The 13958-nt window shown below is 43.9% G+C and overlaps 1 protein-coding gene and 1 long non-coding RNA gene across 2 annotated transcripts in view; one reads left to right on the forward strand and one right to left on the reverse strand.

The window, feature by feature from the left end:
- Window positions 1–1124: 1124 nt before the first annotated feature.
- LOC149370576 (uncharacterized) lies at window positions 1125–4094 on the reverse strand. The gene is made up of 2 exons (XR_016285867.1): window positions 4020–4094; window positions 1125–1295 (listed from the first exon to the last, which is right to left on the reverse strand). It is a non-coding gene; the product is annotated as an uncharacterized LOC149370576 (long non-coding RNA).
- Window positions 4095–12538: 8444 nt separating this feature from the next.
- The window catches only part of LOC149370577 (apical endosomal glycoprotein-like), a 45667-nt gene continuing 44247 nt past the window's right edge, over window positions 12539–13958 (forward strand). The window contains exon 1 of the mRNA XM_089578012.1: window positions 12539–12672. Within this exon, the coding sequence (XP_089434138.1) occupies window positions 12565–12672 (108 nt within the window). The 5' untranslated portion in view covers window positions 12539–12564. The remainder of the gene's footprint in view (window positions 12673–13958) is intronic.

The following is a 13958-nucleotide window of genomic DNA, read 5'->3' on the forward strand; positions in this document are numbered from 1 at the left end:
CATATATTCTGTAACACAACACATCGCGAAGTACAAATACCTTAAAAGCTCTCGCTGAATCTAGCGCTAACCAGTTGTAACCATCCTGTCAATTTTTCGTTTACCCGACTCTAGCGGATCCATTCTTTTATATCCTACGCCCACTCGCTTTCGTCGATGAGGCAGTCTAGAAAGGAGGAGGGAAAAGTGGTGGCAAAACCTCGTTCGACAGGCTATACAAACAAATAAAGAAAATGGATGGTTGGGGAAGAAGCAAGCACGAAATCTTGTGCCTGGTTCCACAGCATGTCGCCCTCTATTGCAAACAGAGATCCCTCTTTATTCTGTGGACACGTCATCAATGTCGCATAAGGAAAGGTATTGCCGCAATGTGTTTAGATGAATCGGACCTAAGCCCGAAGCTAGAACCGGGACAATATTTTTGCCCGGAGTCGAAACCGAACTGAACCGTTATCTCTTTCCTCATTTTGAAACGAAACCCGAACAGGAACGACTGAGAGGAATCATTCTGAACCTGTTAGCGACACGGTTCACCCTTATAAAAATTTCTATAGACAGTCCATAGACTGTCTATAGACTTTAGTCAATGAAGTCTATAGACTGTCTATAGACAAATCCTTTAGACTGGTCTATAGACAGTCTATAGATTTATGGCCATACACTTTTAGTAGACTTTTGTCTATAGACAGTCTATAGACAAATGTCTACTGAAAGTCTATAGGTCTATAGGAAGTCTATAGACACAGGTCTATAGACAGTCTATAGACGATCTATAGACTTATGGTCATACATTTCCTATAGAGCTGTCTATAGACCGTCTATAGACACTTGTCTATAGACGGACTATAGACGACCTATAGACTTATGGCCATAGACTTCCTGTAGATTACTGTCTATAGACAGTCTACAGACAAGTCTACTGGTCCAGTAGACATATGTCTATAGACTGTCTATAGACATTCCATAGGTGTGTGGCCTGGCAGTGCTATAGACCTTTGTCTATAGACAGTCTATAGACCTCTGTCTACTAAACTATTAGTAGACCATTATCTATAGACTGCCTATAGACTGTCTACAATAATTGAAAAAGGTCACCAGACAGAGTTCACACATGAAACAATCAATATACTTACAAATTTAGTTTATTTCCAAGCTATCCAGGCTGGGAATATGCAATACATGCACCATAAGAATGCACCACAGTAACATAAAAGTTGAAAGTAACAGTCCGGCTAGTTTCCTCAGAAGCATTCTTGTGGCCTGTTGTCTGCAGTAAATCATCCGGGCATGTTCACCTGTACAGCACAAAGGAAAAAAATAATATAAGAGGAACTGAAAAAAAATTACCATTCCATCTCTACACATATGCTTTACAATGCAAGGCATATCCTGGCTATGCCATTCTAGAAAGGCAATCTTGATCTTTTGGTTTGGTTATGCGGTTCAAAGACCCAAGGCGACACAGGCTACGAGACGCTGAAGTGAAAGGCTGGGGAATAATTTCGGTCACCTGTGCAGAGTACACAGGCCTTTAGCATTTTGCCTCTATTAAAATGCGACCGCCTAGGCCGGAATCGAACCTGCATCTTTCAGGTCGCCATACGAACATGATAGCCACTGAGCTATCACGACGGCTCAATCATTTCTGTAAATACACGACAGATTGTAAGTGTCGTCATAAAACATTGTAACAAAGACCCCTAATCCCTGGAGCACTCTAACTCTGAATCCAGTACTGATACTGATTTCTGTATGGCAATACTGTTACAGCGAATACTGATCTCTTTATGGCAATCCTTTTACACTATTTGTAACAGAAGACTTGGAACAATTGTGCCACATATCTGCATTGACTCGCAAGGAGCTGTTAAGAATGCCACCTCCATAAAATACAGATTCAGTGCACCTTACACAGGGATCCAAAAAGGAGAATATTGCAGCATTTATTCTTACAACCGCTATAGAAGAAGCGCTTCAGAATACCCTGTGTGAATTAAGCCAGGTACACCCGGCCAAATTTTTAACTAGCTCGGGTGTTGCATCGCTGAATGCACCTTGTAAAAAAGGTGCCTTTAGGCTACACTGCTGGCATATTCATGCTGTAATTTAACGAGTGAAATGTCATTTCGTGGTTCCTTTTTGTTCATATAATGTTTGAGTGCTGTACTTGCGTGTTTAGATCAACGTTATCAGAAACATTCGTCTGCCACTTCGAACAGCTGAAACAAGCGGCATACGCAGCAATGGATCTGGTCCATATGGCCTCATCCTCTGGGTAAAGTACCACTCCTTTCATGGCGGACATGTCGTTTACCCAGATTAGTGCAAATGCGCCACCAGAACCATGGCTGCGTATTCCGCCTGTTTCGGCTCTTCGTAGCGGCAGAAGATGAATATTTCTGATAACTTTGATCTAAACATGCAAGTACTCCACTCAAACATTATATTAACAAAAAGAAACTATGAAATGCCATCTCATGCGTCAAATTACAACATGAATATGCTAGCCAAAAGGCACATTTTTACAAGGTGCATTTAGCGATGCAACACCTAAGCTAGTTAAAGATTTGGCCGAGTGTACGTAAGCCGATACCCAAACGGGCACAAGCTATACAAAACCAGCAGGCAGAAGCAACCAGTTCACCACAGATTTGCACCTATAACTTGAAGCACAAAGACGGAACAGCATACTCATATATCTGCGCGCGCTCTTAGAAACAAGCGGGTTGCAGCGCTTCCATGCCGCGCTCATTATTCAGAAAACTAATACAGCACACAGAGGCCGCAGCTGCGCCGTTTCAAAAGCAGTCGCGAGGTTGAGACAGCAAATTACTGTCACGATAAAATACCGTCTGAAATTCACTTAGTTTTTCCTTCAAGTGCAGCTCCAACAGCGCAGTAAAGAAGTGTGTTTCTTGCATGGAGGCAGCCTAAACCAACGCTGCTAGAAAAATCAGCGAAAGCATTAAACGTGCTCAAAGTAGGAAGTATTTCAATGAAACAATTAACGCCTTCAACAGGCGCAGCTATAATAACACGAGAGCTTAATTTAATTTTAGGCGCAAATAAGCGGCGAGTCACATCGGCGCTTTCGTAACGTAGCAGTCTGAAATTAGAAACACATACTATGCCTCTCGCGCAAATGGTATTCTAGAAATCTGTGCACGCGTGAGCGGGATTCATGAACGAACCACTCGGAACGAAATGTAAGCCACCTCTTGTCGAGCCGACCTTTACCCAGCTTTCAAAATGAAGTGCCCGCAAGCCAGCGGCGGCGGCCAACGGCTCTGATGACAGACACGGACGAATCCATACGTGTGCAACGAAGGGGAGATGGGATGGAGCTTGTGGGTTCTTCGCGGTGTTTGAGCACGCCGGCCATTCGCGCCGGCAACGAATTTTATTCACCCATCCCACTACAAGCATTCCTCCAGCGCCGCTTGAATACAACTTTGACAAACGTCTCGCGCTCCAGTCTATAGCGTTACAAGACACCTTTGCTGAAACGTCGGCGTCCAAGACGCGGACCGAGCGAGCGTCCATATGTAGCAAGCAATGCACACCTCAAAAAGAACAGCACTCCATGGTCCGGACAGGCGATAACACAAAGATAAGAAAATAAATGTAATCCACCACTGAACGAGACTGTATGTAAGTACGTTTTCGGAGGTGCAAAGTAAATTGAGCTCACACGGCGCTATCTAACACGCAGTTCCATTTCGGCCGTCATTCACAGGCTAAACGACATTTCTGGCCGCGCATCTACTTTGGAACACGAAAAATCTAGTAGACAGCTCGCGAGGAGCGGCGTATCAAGGGCATCGCACAGACTGCCTTTCCGCGCGTTAGTAAAGACAGCGGGACAGAGATAAGCGGCATTAGTCGAGAACCCGATGGCTTCCGCCTTAGAAACGAAGATAGGACGTTTGTAACTGCGCACATAATCTGTTCTGCACACAAAGCTCTGCTTAGAGTGGTTTAGGAGACCAAATGAATAAAATATAAACGTGTAGACTTACCGTAAGCGGACGATGAAGCTGGATTTTGAAGAAAACGTAATCCACGAAACACACGCCAACGCCATTGATGCAGCCACGCACAGGGTTGTTTGCAGGCCGAATGATTTTCCGCCGTCTCGCGGTAAAATGGGTAAAACGTGAAACAGAAACCCATTTCACGGTTGTATCTTTATCGCTCGCACTCTTGCCGTGTGCAGCTTGATCTGATATCCAAGTCCACAGAAGGCAGTTGGTTTATAAGCTTAAATTCTTCGCTTACCCTCTAAAAATCTTATTGTTTTCGTGAAAACAGGTTCGGTTTTGTGGGGTTTAACGTCCCAAAGCGACTAAGGCTATGAGAGACGCCGTAGTGGAGGGCTCCGGAAATTTCGACCCCCTGGGGTTCTTTAACGTGCACTGACATCGCACAGTACACGGGCCTCTAGAATTTCTCCTCCAAAGAAATTCTAGCCGCCGCGGCCGGGATCGAACCCGCGTCTTTTGGGTCAGCAGCCGAGCACCATAGCCACTGAGCCACCGCGGCGGCGTTTTTTCGTGAAAACAGAACCGAAATCTAACTTCTTGTCGGTACACGCGCCGCATCTCCCACCGAATAAATAGTATGTGGTACAATTCTCGAATAATAATTATAAGGTTGCATAACATAACGTCTTTTTTGCGTGTGTTCGTGTTTAGAAAACTGATATGCGCCACATCAGCGTGTCATCGGCTTCGAAGCAACAGGTGCAAGGGTAGGAACGAAAAAATACTGGCTTTGGGATTGTTGCGTCGCAGCACTTATTCACGTGAATACAAACTGCAAAGGTAGAAATGGCAGATGTTAATCGCACAGAGGACCAGGCTCTTCGAGATTAATCTAAGATGTTTCTAAGGGATGGGCGCTTCCTTTAATTCTCACACCCGTATTTCCCCCTTTATTTTCAGGACGTTTTAAAGAGAAATGTAGAACCGTTGATGAAATGTTTCTGATTTCAGCGCGTTGGACAGTAACGATCGAAAGATGTAATGGAATTGTGTAGAGCGATTCCTTTAAGGGAAAGCGTATTCGTTCGATGTAGTACAGTTTGCGGGCGCGCTTACTTCAAGAACGGCTGCCTTTCCTCGGCTTACTTGTTGGCATTAAATATCTAATTGTACTGACAATATACATCACGGTATAACGAAAAGGAGCTTGTCAAGGCTCCTGAAAACAATATACAGGAGGGTGTTGTAATGGCCTTACGCAATACCTTTTAATTTCCGTAATAGCGAAGGATGTGGGGGACTCCCGACATAGTTGCGGTCACTGGATGCAGGTCCCCTCAACATGCAGTGCAAAAATAGACATTGTTCTGGACTTAGTCGAAAGTCAGTGTATCGAACATTGTTAAATAAAATTACGATTGTTATAAACTGGTCTATAGGCAGTAGACTATCTATAGTGTACAGTCTATAAACGAAAGGAAATTAAGGTAGTTGTAGACTGTAGTCTATAGACCATCTATAGACAAAATGAAATTGAAGCAGCTATAGACCGTAGGCTATAGAGAGTCTATAGACCGTCTATAGACGAAAGGAAATTGAAGCAGCTATAGACCGTAGTCTATAGAGAGTCTATAGACCGTCTATAGACGAAAAGAAATTGAGGCAGCTATAGACCTTGCTCTATAGAGAGTCTATAGACCGTCTATAGACGAAAGGATATTGTGGCAGCTATAGACCTTAGCCTATAGACCGTCTATAGACGAAAGGAAATTGAAGCAGCTATAGACTTTAGTCTATAGAGAGTCTATAGACAAAAGAAAAGTGAGGCAGCTATAGACCTTAGTCTATAGCGAGTCTATGACCGTCTATAGACGAAAGGAAACTTAAGCAGTTATAGACTTTAGTCTATAGACAGTCTATAGACAAAAGGAAATTGAGGCAGCTATAGACCTTAGTCTATAGCGAGTCTATAGACCGTCTATAGACGAAAGGAAATTGAAGCAATTATAGACATTAGTCTATAGACAGTCTATAGACAAAAGGAAATTGAGGCGGCTATAGACCTTAGTCTATAGAGAGTCTATAGACAGTCTATAGACGAAAGGAAATTGAGGCAGCTATAGACTTGAGTCTATAAAGTGTCTATAGACAGTCTATAGACAAAATGACATTGAGACAGCTATAGACTTTAGTCTATAAAGTGTCTATAGACACTCTATAGACAAAAGGAAATTGAGACAGCTATAGACCTAAGTCTATAGAGAGTCTATAGACAGTCTATAGACAAAAGGAAATTGAGACAGCTATAGACCTTAGTCTATAGAGAGTCTATAGATAGTCTATAGACGAAAGGAAATTGAGGCAGCTATAGACTTTAGTCTATAAAGTGTCTATAGACAGTCTATAGACAAAAGGACATTGAGACAGCTATAGACTTTAGTCTATAAAGTGTCTATAGACAAAAGGAAATTGAGACAGCTATAGACCTTAGTCTATAGAGAGTCTATAGACAGTCTATAGACGAAAGGAAATTGAGGCAGCTATAGACCTTAGTCTATAGAGGGTCTATAGACAGTCTTTAGACGAAAGGAAATTGAGGCAGCTATAGACCTTAGTCTATAGAGAGTCTATAGACCGTCTATAGACAAAAGGAAATTGAAGCAGCTATAGACTTTAGTCCATAAATTTTCTATAGACTGTCTATAGACAAAAGGAAAAGTCTATAGGATGGCTATAGAGTCTATAAAAAGTCTATAGAAAGTCTATAGACCATTTTTATAAGGGCAGCCCCACCTTTTGCGCAACACAGCAGCTTGATCTTTCTTCCAATCAAAACTAGAGCTCTTACAGCATTGATTTAGCTACCGAGAGGTGCGCCAAGCAGTGCGAATAAAGTTACAGAAGTGACGTCTGCGATAGAAACTACGCGCTTACGTGTCACGCAGTACGCAGTCCTAAAACGGTTTACAGCTGGCCCAGCAGAAATATAGACTTCATTGGTATGCCTCTTTTCGTTATTTGCTGAAAATATTGACTGAATTGGTATAACTACTCGACCTCAAAACCACCACGCCGGAGTACCTCTATCTTCCCTCTGTCATGTACCAACTATAGGTGAGACATATGTGTAACGGTTTAGACACGTTCAGCACCATTTACCTTCGAAAGAATTCGTTGTCTTATAAGGCAACTACAAAGAAACGGCTGTTTAAATTGTTGCATCTATTTACACAATCCAGAGTGTTTTTGTTGCAGGCGCCGGAAATATGCACAGGAACGTGGGCTTGGGGCAGTACTGGAGGTGATAAGGCAAAAAAATAACTGCAGAGGACATCTGAGCTCTACCTTGACTGTACGACGCGATAAGGCAAAAGGAATATATGGGGAATTGTTGATTCTGTACTTTGCACCCACCGATCCCTGGGATTTTTTATGCCACTCCTGGCGCAGTGGTTAAGCGATGAACCATTGCCCTGACACAGCAGATGCAGACTAGGTTTCTGCTCTTAGGATTTTTCAAGGATTTTTCGCTCACGGCCACAGACACCGGAAAAGGCGCAGGCTTTTCTCCGACACGTTACCGTTAACGGTATCGCGGTCAACAACCACAAAGTAAATTTTCTTCTCAGATTACTCATCGATAGAAGAGCTTCGCTAGCGAGTTGCCACATTGAACAGGCTAATACCTTCTTCCAGTGCTCGGCTTGTAATTGTATGTTTAATCTAGTTTTTCTTGCGCTGTTCCTCACAATGAAGCTGGGCCAACTGGCCGATCTAGAATATTTATTTCTGAACATACTGACCCGCAAAATTTCTCTGTATTTTTTCCTTGACTTCTGCTAAAGTATAACAACAGCCGACCTCACAATGTCCAAAAAAGTAGGCGTAGTCAGCACTGCAGTGGCATTGCGTCATCAGAGGAAATGATCCTCACTGGCAAGATATTTTTCACAATGCAAATTCTGAATAGCGCGACAGGGCGGATATCGACACGCACCCTGCTGAAGGGCTTGCAAAAATTGGTATATCTCAGTTATGGTTTGCATAATGCCTTAATGATTCATATTTTGTAGCTTTTTTATGCGGGACAGTTATTTCACTTTGCACTCGCAACAGGTATTTTGTAACATTTTTACCCATTTCTCTTCCACGCCCTAACTGCGCATGCCTGCGTGGCTGATTGCGTTGAATCTAATGCTTTCAAAAGTGAAATGCCCTTGGCTCTCATTCCCGGGACACTTAAGCGAACCTAAAGAACATGAAAAACAACTTGCCCAAAATATCCCGAAAGTCTCTTTCCGAATGGTGTTCACTAGAACAAAATTTCAAACTTTTTCCTGCTGTGCTGCAAAACCCGCTAAAGTCAGCTAAATCTGTCGCTGTGTTGAGGGCCGTTTGTTGGGCATGGTCATGGCGACCATGCCCAGAACAACCATCGCAACGGGCGTTTCGTCACATGGAATCGCTAGCCATATCCGGTCACGTAACCGCATGTGATGGTCTGTGCTCTGAATCAGCCGAAGAAGGCTCCTTGTGACAGTGGCTGTCGCATGGTGGCTTTAAAAGCGCCAGCATTTCTTGCGTAGGATTTTCTTCCCATCACTTTTAGACGCTCGCTTTGCTCTGCGCATGAGAAGCAAGGAGGAGAGCTCGACTGCTTCAAATCTAACATTACCGCTTCCTAGAAGTTTTGGTTTTAGAGCACGAAGGAAATCTATCTGCTGGCGTCGGTGACTCCGTCGGCCTTTTTATAATCACAAATGCTACGCTCCCGCCAATCTGACCAAGGCAGCGCAGAAGTTATAGCTGCGCATCACGCTTATAAATATTATTAGCATGCTATTGAGAAGTCTCATCATTTCTGTACTTGCAAAAAATGTTTACTGAGTCTCTCCCTGTTCACGATCGCCATTGCTAAAAAGATTTTTGTCCATTAACATATGATGCAACGACGTTCAATGTTGCAGATATGCCTCAGGGAAGGCCGAAATCCATGGTCACTCCTCGGTTGGGTGCAATTGGCTCTTCTTGCACCATCAAATTCTACTTCTATATACCTGAACACTGTGAGTACGCTGCTTTCGAGGCATAAAGCTGTTCTATCGCTTGCCTGTCGTCATGCAATGGGGTGTGGCAAATCAGAAAAGCGTGAAGCGCTTTGTACTTTGTACAGACTGTACAATTCGATGAATTTTCTTTCAGCAAAACTGTTGCAGGCAAGGAGAAGGATTGAGTAACCAGCTTAGGCTCTTCGTTAGTCATTATTCTGTCAGATTAAGAATTCCCAGTTGAAAAATTTCTGTTTGCTCTTGGCGATGGCTGTGCAGTTTATTAACCACTGTCTCAGAACGCAATATGTAGAACTCTTTTATGAGAATGCAGCGGTTTCGTGGTGGTGGCAATTGCAAATGCATCGTAACTAAGCCATAATACTTCCCGAGGAAGTTGCAGGGCTCCGCTGTTACTCCTGTTTACTTCTCAAAACTAACTATAGAGATTCCGGGTGCGGAAATAAAGCAGAAAGGAACAAGCGGCCATTGCAAGCAAAGTTATGCTTTAGGTGCGATGGCATCTACAAACACCACTGCACAGTACTATCCTTGTCTGAGATCTTTCATTTCACAAGAACAGGTAGATTAGCGGTTGATATAACGGTGCAGATCTAAAGAAGGCGAGCCTCTTCACAGCCTACAGAAAGCAAATGAATTCGTGAAATACAAACAATCCATTGAATTTATATGTAAACTTACAAGTAGCGATATTTATGTAACAGCCATTTATGAAACAGATATTTATGTAAAGCCTTGCACCTGATGTGCGCTAATACATCAGAAAGGAACAAACAAAACACAAGTTGTTCACCGGGCACTGAAAGAATTCGACGACTAGAGGATCACGACAGAGCGGTACCGCAGGTTGGCGCATGCTGCTTCGGTGGTCCATGGCTGGTCGAGTGATGTTGAGCCCGGAGTCGGGGGGGGGGGGGGGGGGGGTGGACTTCTCTGAAGCTTAAACGGCTGCTCGGGCTGAATAGCAGCGGTCAACGCCCTCCGTATATAGTGTGCCCCGCGTCTGTTCCTTCTTCGCGCCAAGGCAGGCGGCCACATCACACAGTACTAACTGTACAATTTCCTTCTCATTCTCGCGCCTGGCGCGCGTCACCATTGGTTCGGCGCGGAGACCACTTTACAGAACCTCCCAGTAACTTCTTGCGATGCGCCGCCGCCGACGCGCGAGCAAGGGGGAGAGAGCATCACTCAGCAGGCTCAAGACTACGCCGCCTCTGTCAGCACTGAGTAGAAGTTACTCAAACCTTCAGGAATTATCGACGACGCGCGCTGACGTGATTCCTTTGGTGCCACGCCGGAGAGCGAGGTGGAAAGACAGCAACCCACACAAAGTTAGGCGCTCTCTGGGGTTTCTTCCCTGTTCTAAGAGCCCGCGCTGGTGAGAATGCTTCCGTGTGGCGCCGGTTGTTTGAATATGCGCCAAATATTGTGACAGACGCAGCATATTTTGTGTAGGTGATGTGCTTACAGTTACGATTCTGTAGAGTTTTCTGGGCCCCTTCGTCTGCTGTGTCGTTGGCTAGGATGCCGCAGTGAGCTGGAATTCATTGAAAAAGTTTACAGTAGCCTTCAGCAACAACCAAGTGGTGCAGGTACGCAATGTCATGAGAAATTGACTGGTTATTTGTTCTCTTTAGTAGACTTGTCGATATTTGTAGCGCTCCTTGCGATTTCGTGAAGATGACCCAGCGCCCTGAGTTATGGCGCAAGATATAGAAGACAGCTTCTCTCTTTAGGTACAGCTCTGCTGTGGTGGAGGCAGTCCTACTATGCAGGCGCCTTCAAAGCATTTGGCCTGATGAGGGCACGTAAAGGCAACATGATGAGGAGTCGTGAGAAGTTGAGCAAGATAAGAGTTTCTTTCGAATGCTGGCCAGCTAATTAGATAGAGCCGCTCGTAGCAGCGCAGCCGGCGGCATGCCATTCTTTGCACTGAAACACGGTGTGAACTGCTTAGAGGATCCAAGGTGGAAACGTTGAAGCCAGTAGTTTGCGTGGCTGACTGATGGCAGGATGGTGCAATAGCTGCACAGTTGGACCAAAACGACATGGACTGGATGCAGGAAGTGTTTATTCCGTTGAAGTACATGATGTAGATGGGTTACAATCATTACTTTTGCGGTGATGACTTCAAGTGGGAGACATCTTGCTTCCGCAACTCATCCTGAAGTGGAGGAGCTGTTCGGGAGGCCGAGACAGATCCCCAGGCAGGTGTTCTGCGCTGCCTTCAGCGTCCCCTTATTTATTGACTACACTTTCTGCAAAATCGGTAAACTATATCGCAAAAGACCGTAAACATAGGCCTTATGAAGGAGAATAATAGAAAAATTGCAGCCCCAACGGGTTGCTGCCATCGAATTCGAAGATGTGTGATGCTGCTCCTATTCTCGCGCGTAATTTTGTTTTTAACATGGGGCCTCCAAGAGAGATTTCGGTCGATGAGAATGCCGACGAGTAGTTGGCCCCGTACGTAGGGTAGAAACTTCCCACCAAGAAGACGTGGCGGGTATTTGCTTATTTTTTTCGTCGTGAATGCTATGGCAACGCTTTTTTTCCGGGGTAAGATGAAGCCCTCAGGGCGCCAAGTACATGGAGTATTTAGCAATTCTTTCTGAAGTTGTCCTTGCATGACGTCGCGCGATATGGATTTGCTCCAGAAGCAATTATCTTATACATAAAGCATGATGTATATTCCTTGTGGCAGGTTTCGTGTTATTGGTATTAGGGTGATATTAAACAACAGGGGACTAAGCTCTGGACCCTGTGGTACACCATTCTCTATTGCGTGAGGCAGCGTTGGGCTGTCTGGGGTGGTCATAAAGATTTTTCACTGTTTTAAATAGTTCTCGATCCACTGGTACAGCTTACCTCCAAGTCCAAGACTACCCGAGGCTGCGAGAATGGCGTGGCGGAAAACAGAATCAAAAGAAGCCTTGATGTCGAGTAAAACAGCGATCGGGATGCGCCTAGCATGCAGGTTTTCTACAAGTGGTGTGACGAAAGCAATGACACTGTCAATTGCAGATCCCTACTGACAAAACCGGTTCGTTTCTTGGGGATACTAATTGTGGCTTTCGAGAAAGCATGTTATGTACTTGTAGATCATACGCTCCATAACATTACCTAGAAAACTCATTAGGGCATTAAGCCAGAAAGGTCAGTAGTTGATGTTGACGCGATGCCAATAAACCAACTCTTCACTTATGACCGCGTATTTTCTAGAAATAATAAGACGAAATGCAGCATCGCTGTCGACTTCGCCGGAAAAAAACCATAGGTTTAAACTTCTGTAAACAAATAAAACTAATGGCTGCAGTTTAAATATGCTCTCAAGGCACTAAGGGTCATTAGGCGTGCATAAAAAATGAACAGTTAGTACAAAAATAGTGTTTGATTTACGAAAAAAACACATGCTCAGTTTTAAATATTTTTATTGTTGCGGAATACGTCTATTCCATGCAGCTACTGCGTCTCTCACCTTTGGCATTAAGCTACCGTCTGACATAATAACTATGGAAACCACTGAAATTCCTCTGGCTGTCCTGAGGAGACGAATCGGAGCTCGGGAGAAGTGGACCAGTGTAGCAGTGAATATTGGACAAGTGAAAGCTGGATCTCGGGTAAGCACTAAAGTTGTCCAAAACGTCAAACTGCACCTTTACAGTCGGACTTTCAGAGCATTAGTTTTCTCACACGCAATTATAAGGCGGACAAGCGTTAGTGTAGCGCCTTATAAAGACAGTTAAAGGGTGCGTATTTGACGTTTGACGTCTAATGCCGCTCAACAGTGCGGTCTTTGCTGAGAATGGCGGGCACGCGTTCCCTTCGTCTGCTTTTCTGTATCTTCCTTACTTCGAAAGTGCATGTTAAACCGCACTGATCTGACCTTGACCGGAGCCAGCTAGCCTGCAACCACATTTTACAAATGTTACACAGACATCACATTGAATCACGATGCTCACACTTGTGCTCATAATTTTATTTATTTACTTCATACTGCAGATCATCTTACAGATCCAAGCAGAACAAATACATATTAGATAGCACAGATACAAGAGTAACAAGCAAAATAAAAAGAAAAACTAAAAATAAAAAGGCATGCAGGATGACTATGCGCTTACATTTTATCGTGTCAAAGAATTCCACTCACTGATGGTGCGCGGGAAAAAGGAAAATTTAAAAGTGGCAGTTCTAGCAAAGTACGGGGTAAGTGAACCGGGATGATGGTGACGTGTGATGCGTGTACCTAAAAACGATAAATAGGGTGCAGGATCAAGGGCCAGTTTGTTATTTATGAGCAAGGAAAGAAATTCTCGTCGAATATTTTTTCTTCTTACCTCAAGAGTTTGGATACAGTTAGATTTCATTAGCTCAGACGGGCAATCAAAAGGTGAAAATTTAGAATAAAAAAATCTTATGCCTTTCCTTTGGATTCTTTCAATTTTCTTAATATTGGTATTAGTATAAGGATCCCACACCACACACGCATATTCAAGCTTAGGCCTGATTAGTGAGTTAAACGCGAGAAGTTTAACCTGAGGGGGAGCTTTGGAAAGTTTATTTCTTAAAAAACAGAGTTTGCGAAAGGCGGACGAACAGGTATTTTCCACATGTGAATTCCAGGACAGATTGTTAGTTAATGTTACACCCATCGTCTTCGCATGATTTCTTGATACCCGCATTCTGAGCCAGTTTCCGCGGCGCATAATGGGCTGTCAACTCAACCAAATTTATGTTTTTAGGGAGAGCGTTGCCATGCGAAACGTGCTCGTTAGGGATTGTTTCTAGTTGAGTTTGGTTCTGCTTCTTCGCACCTTCTACTTAGAAGCTGCATTTCGTAGTTAAGTGCTAAATGCTTTTTTCGCATATGATATTTGACGTCCTCAACTGCTGGCAATTTTTCGAC

The sequence above is a fragment of the Amblyomma mixtum genome, chromosome 1 (genome assembly GCF_055824585.1).
Source record: "Amblyomma mixtum isolate Tamu chromosome 1, ASM5582458v1, whole genome shotgun sequence".
NCBI classification, from domain to species: domain Eukaryota; kingdom Metazoa; phylum Arthropoda; class Arachnida; order Ixodida; family Ixodidae; genus Amblyomma; species Amblyomma mixtum.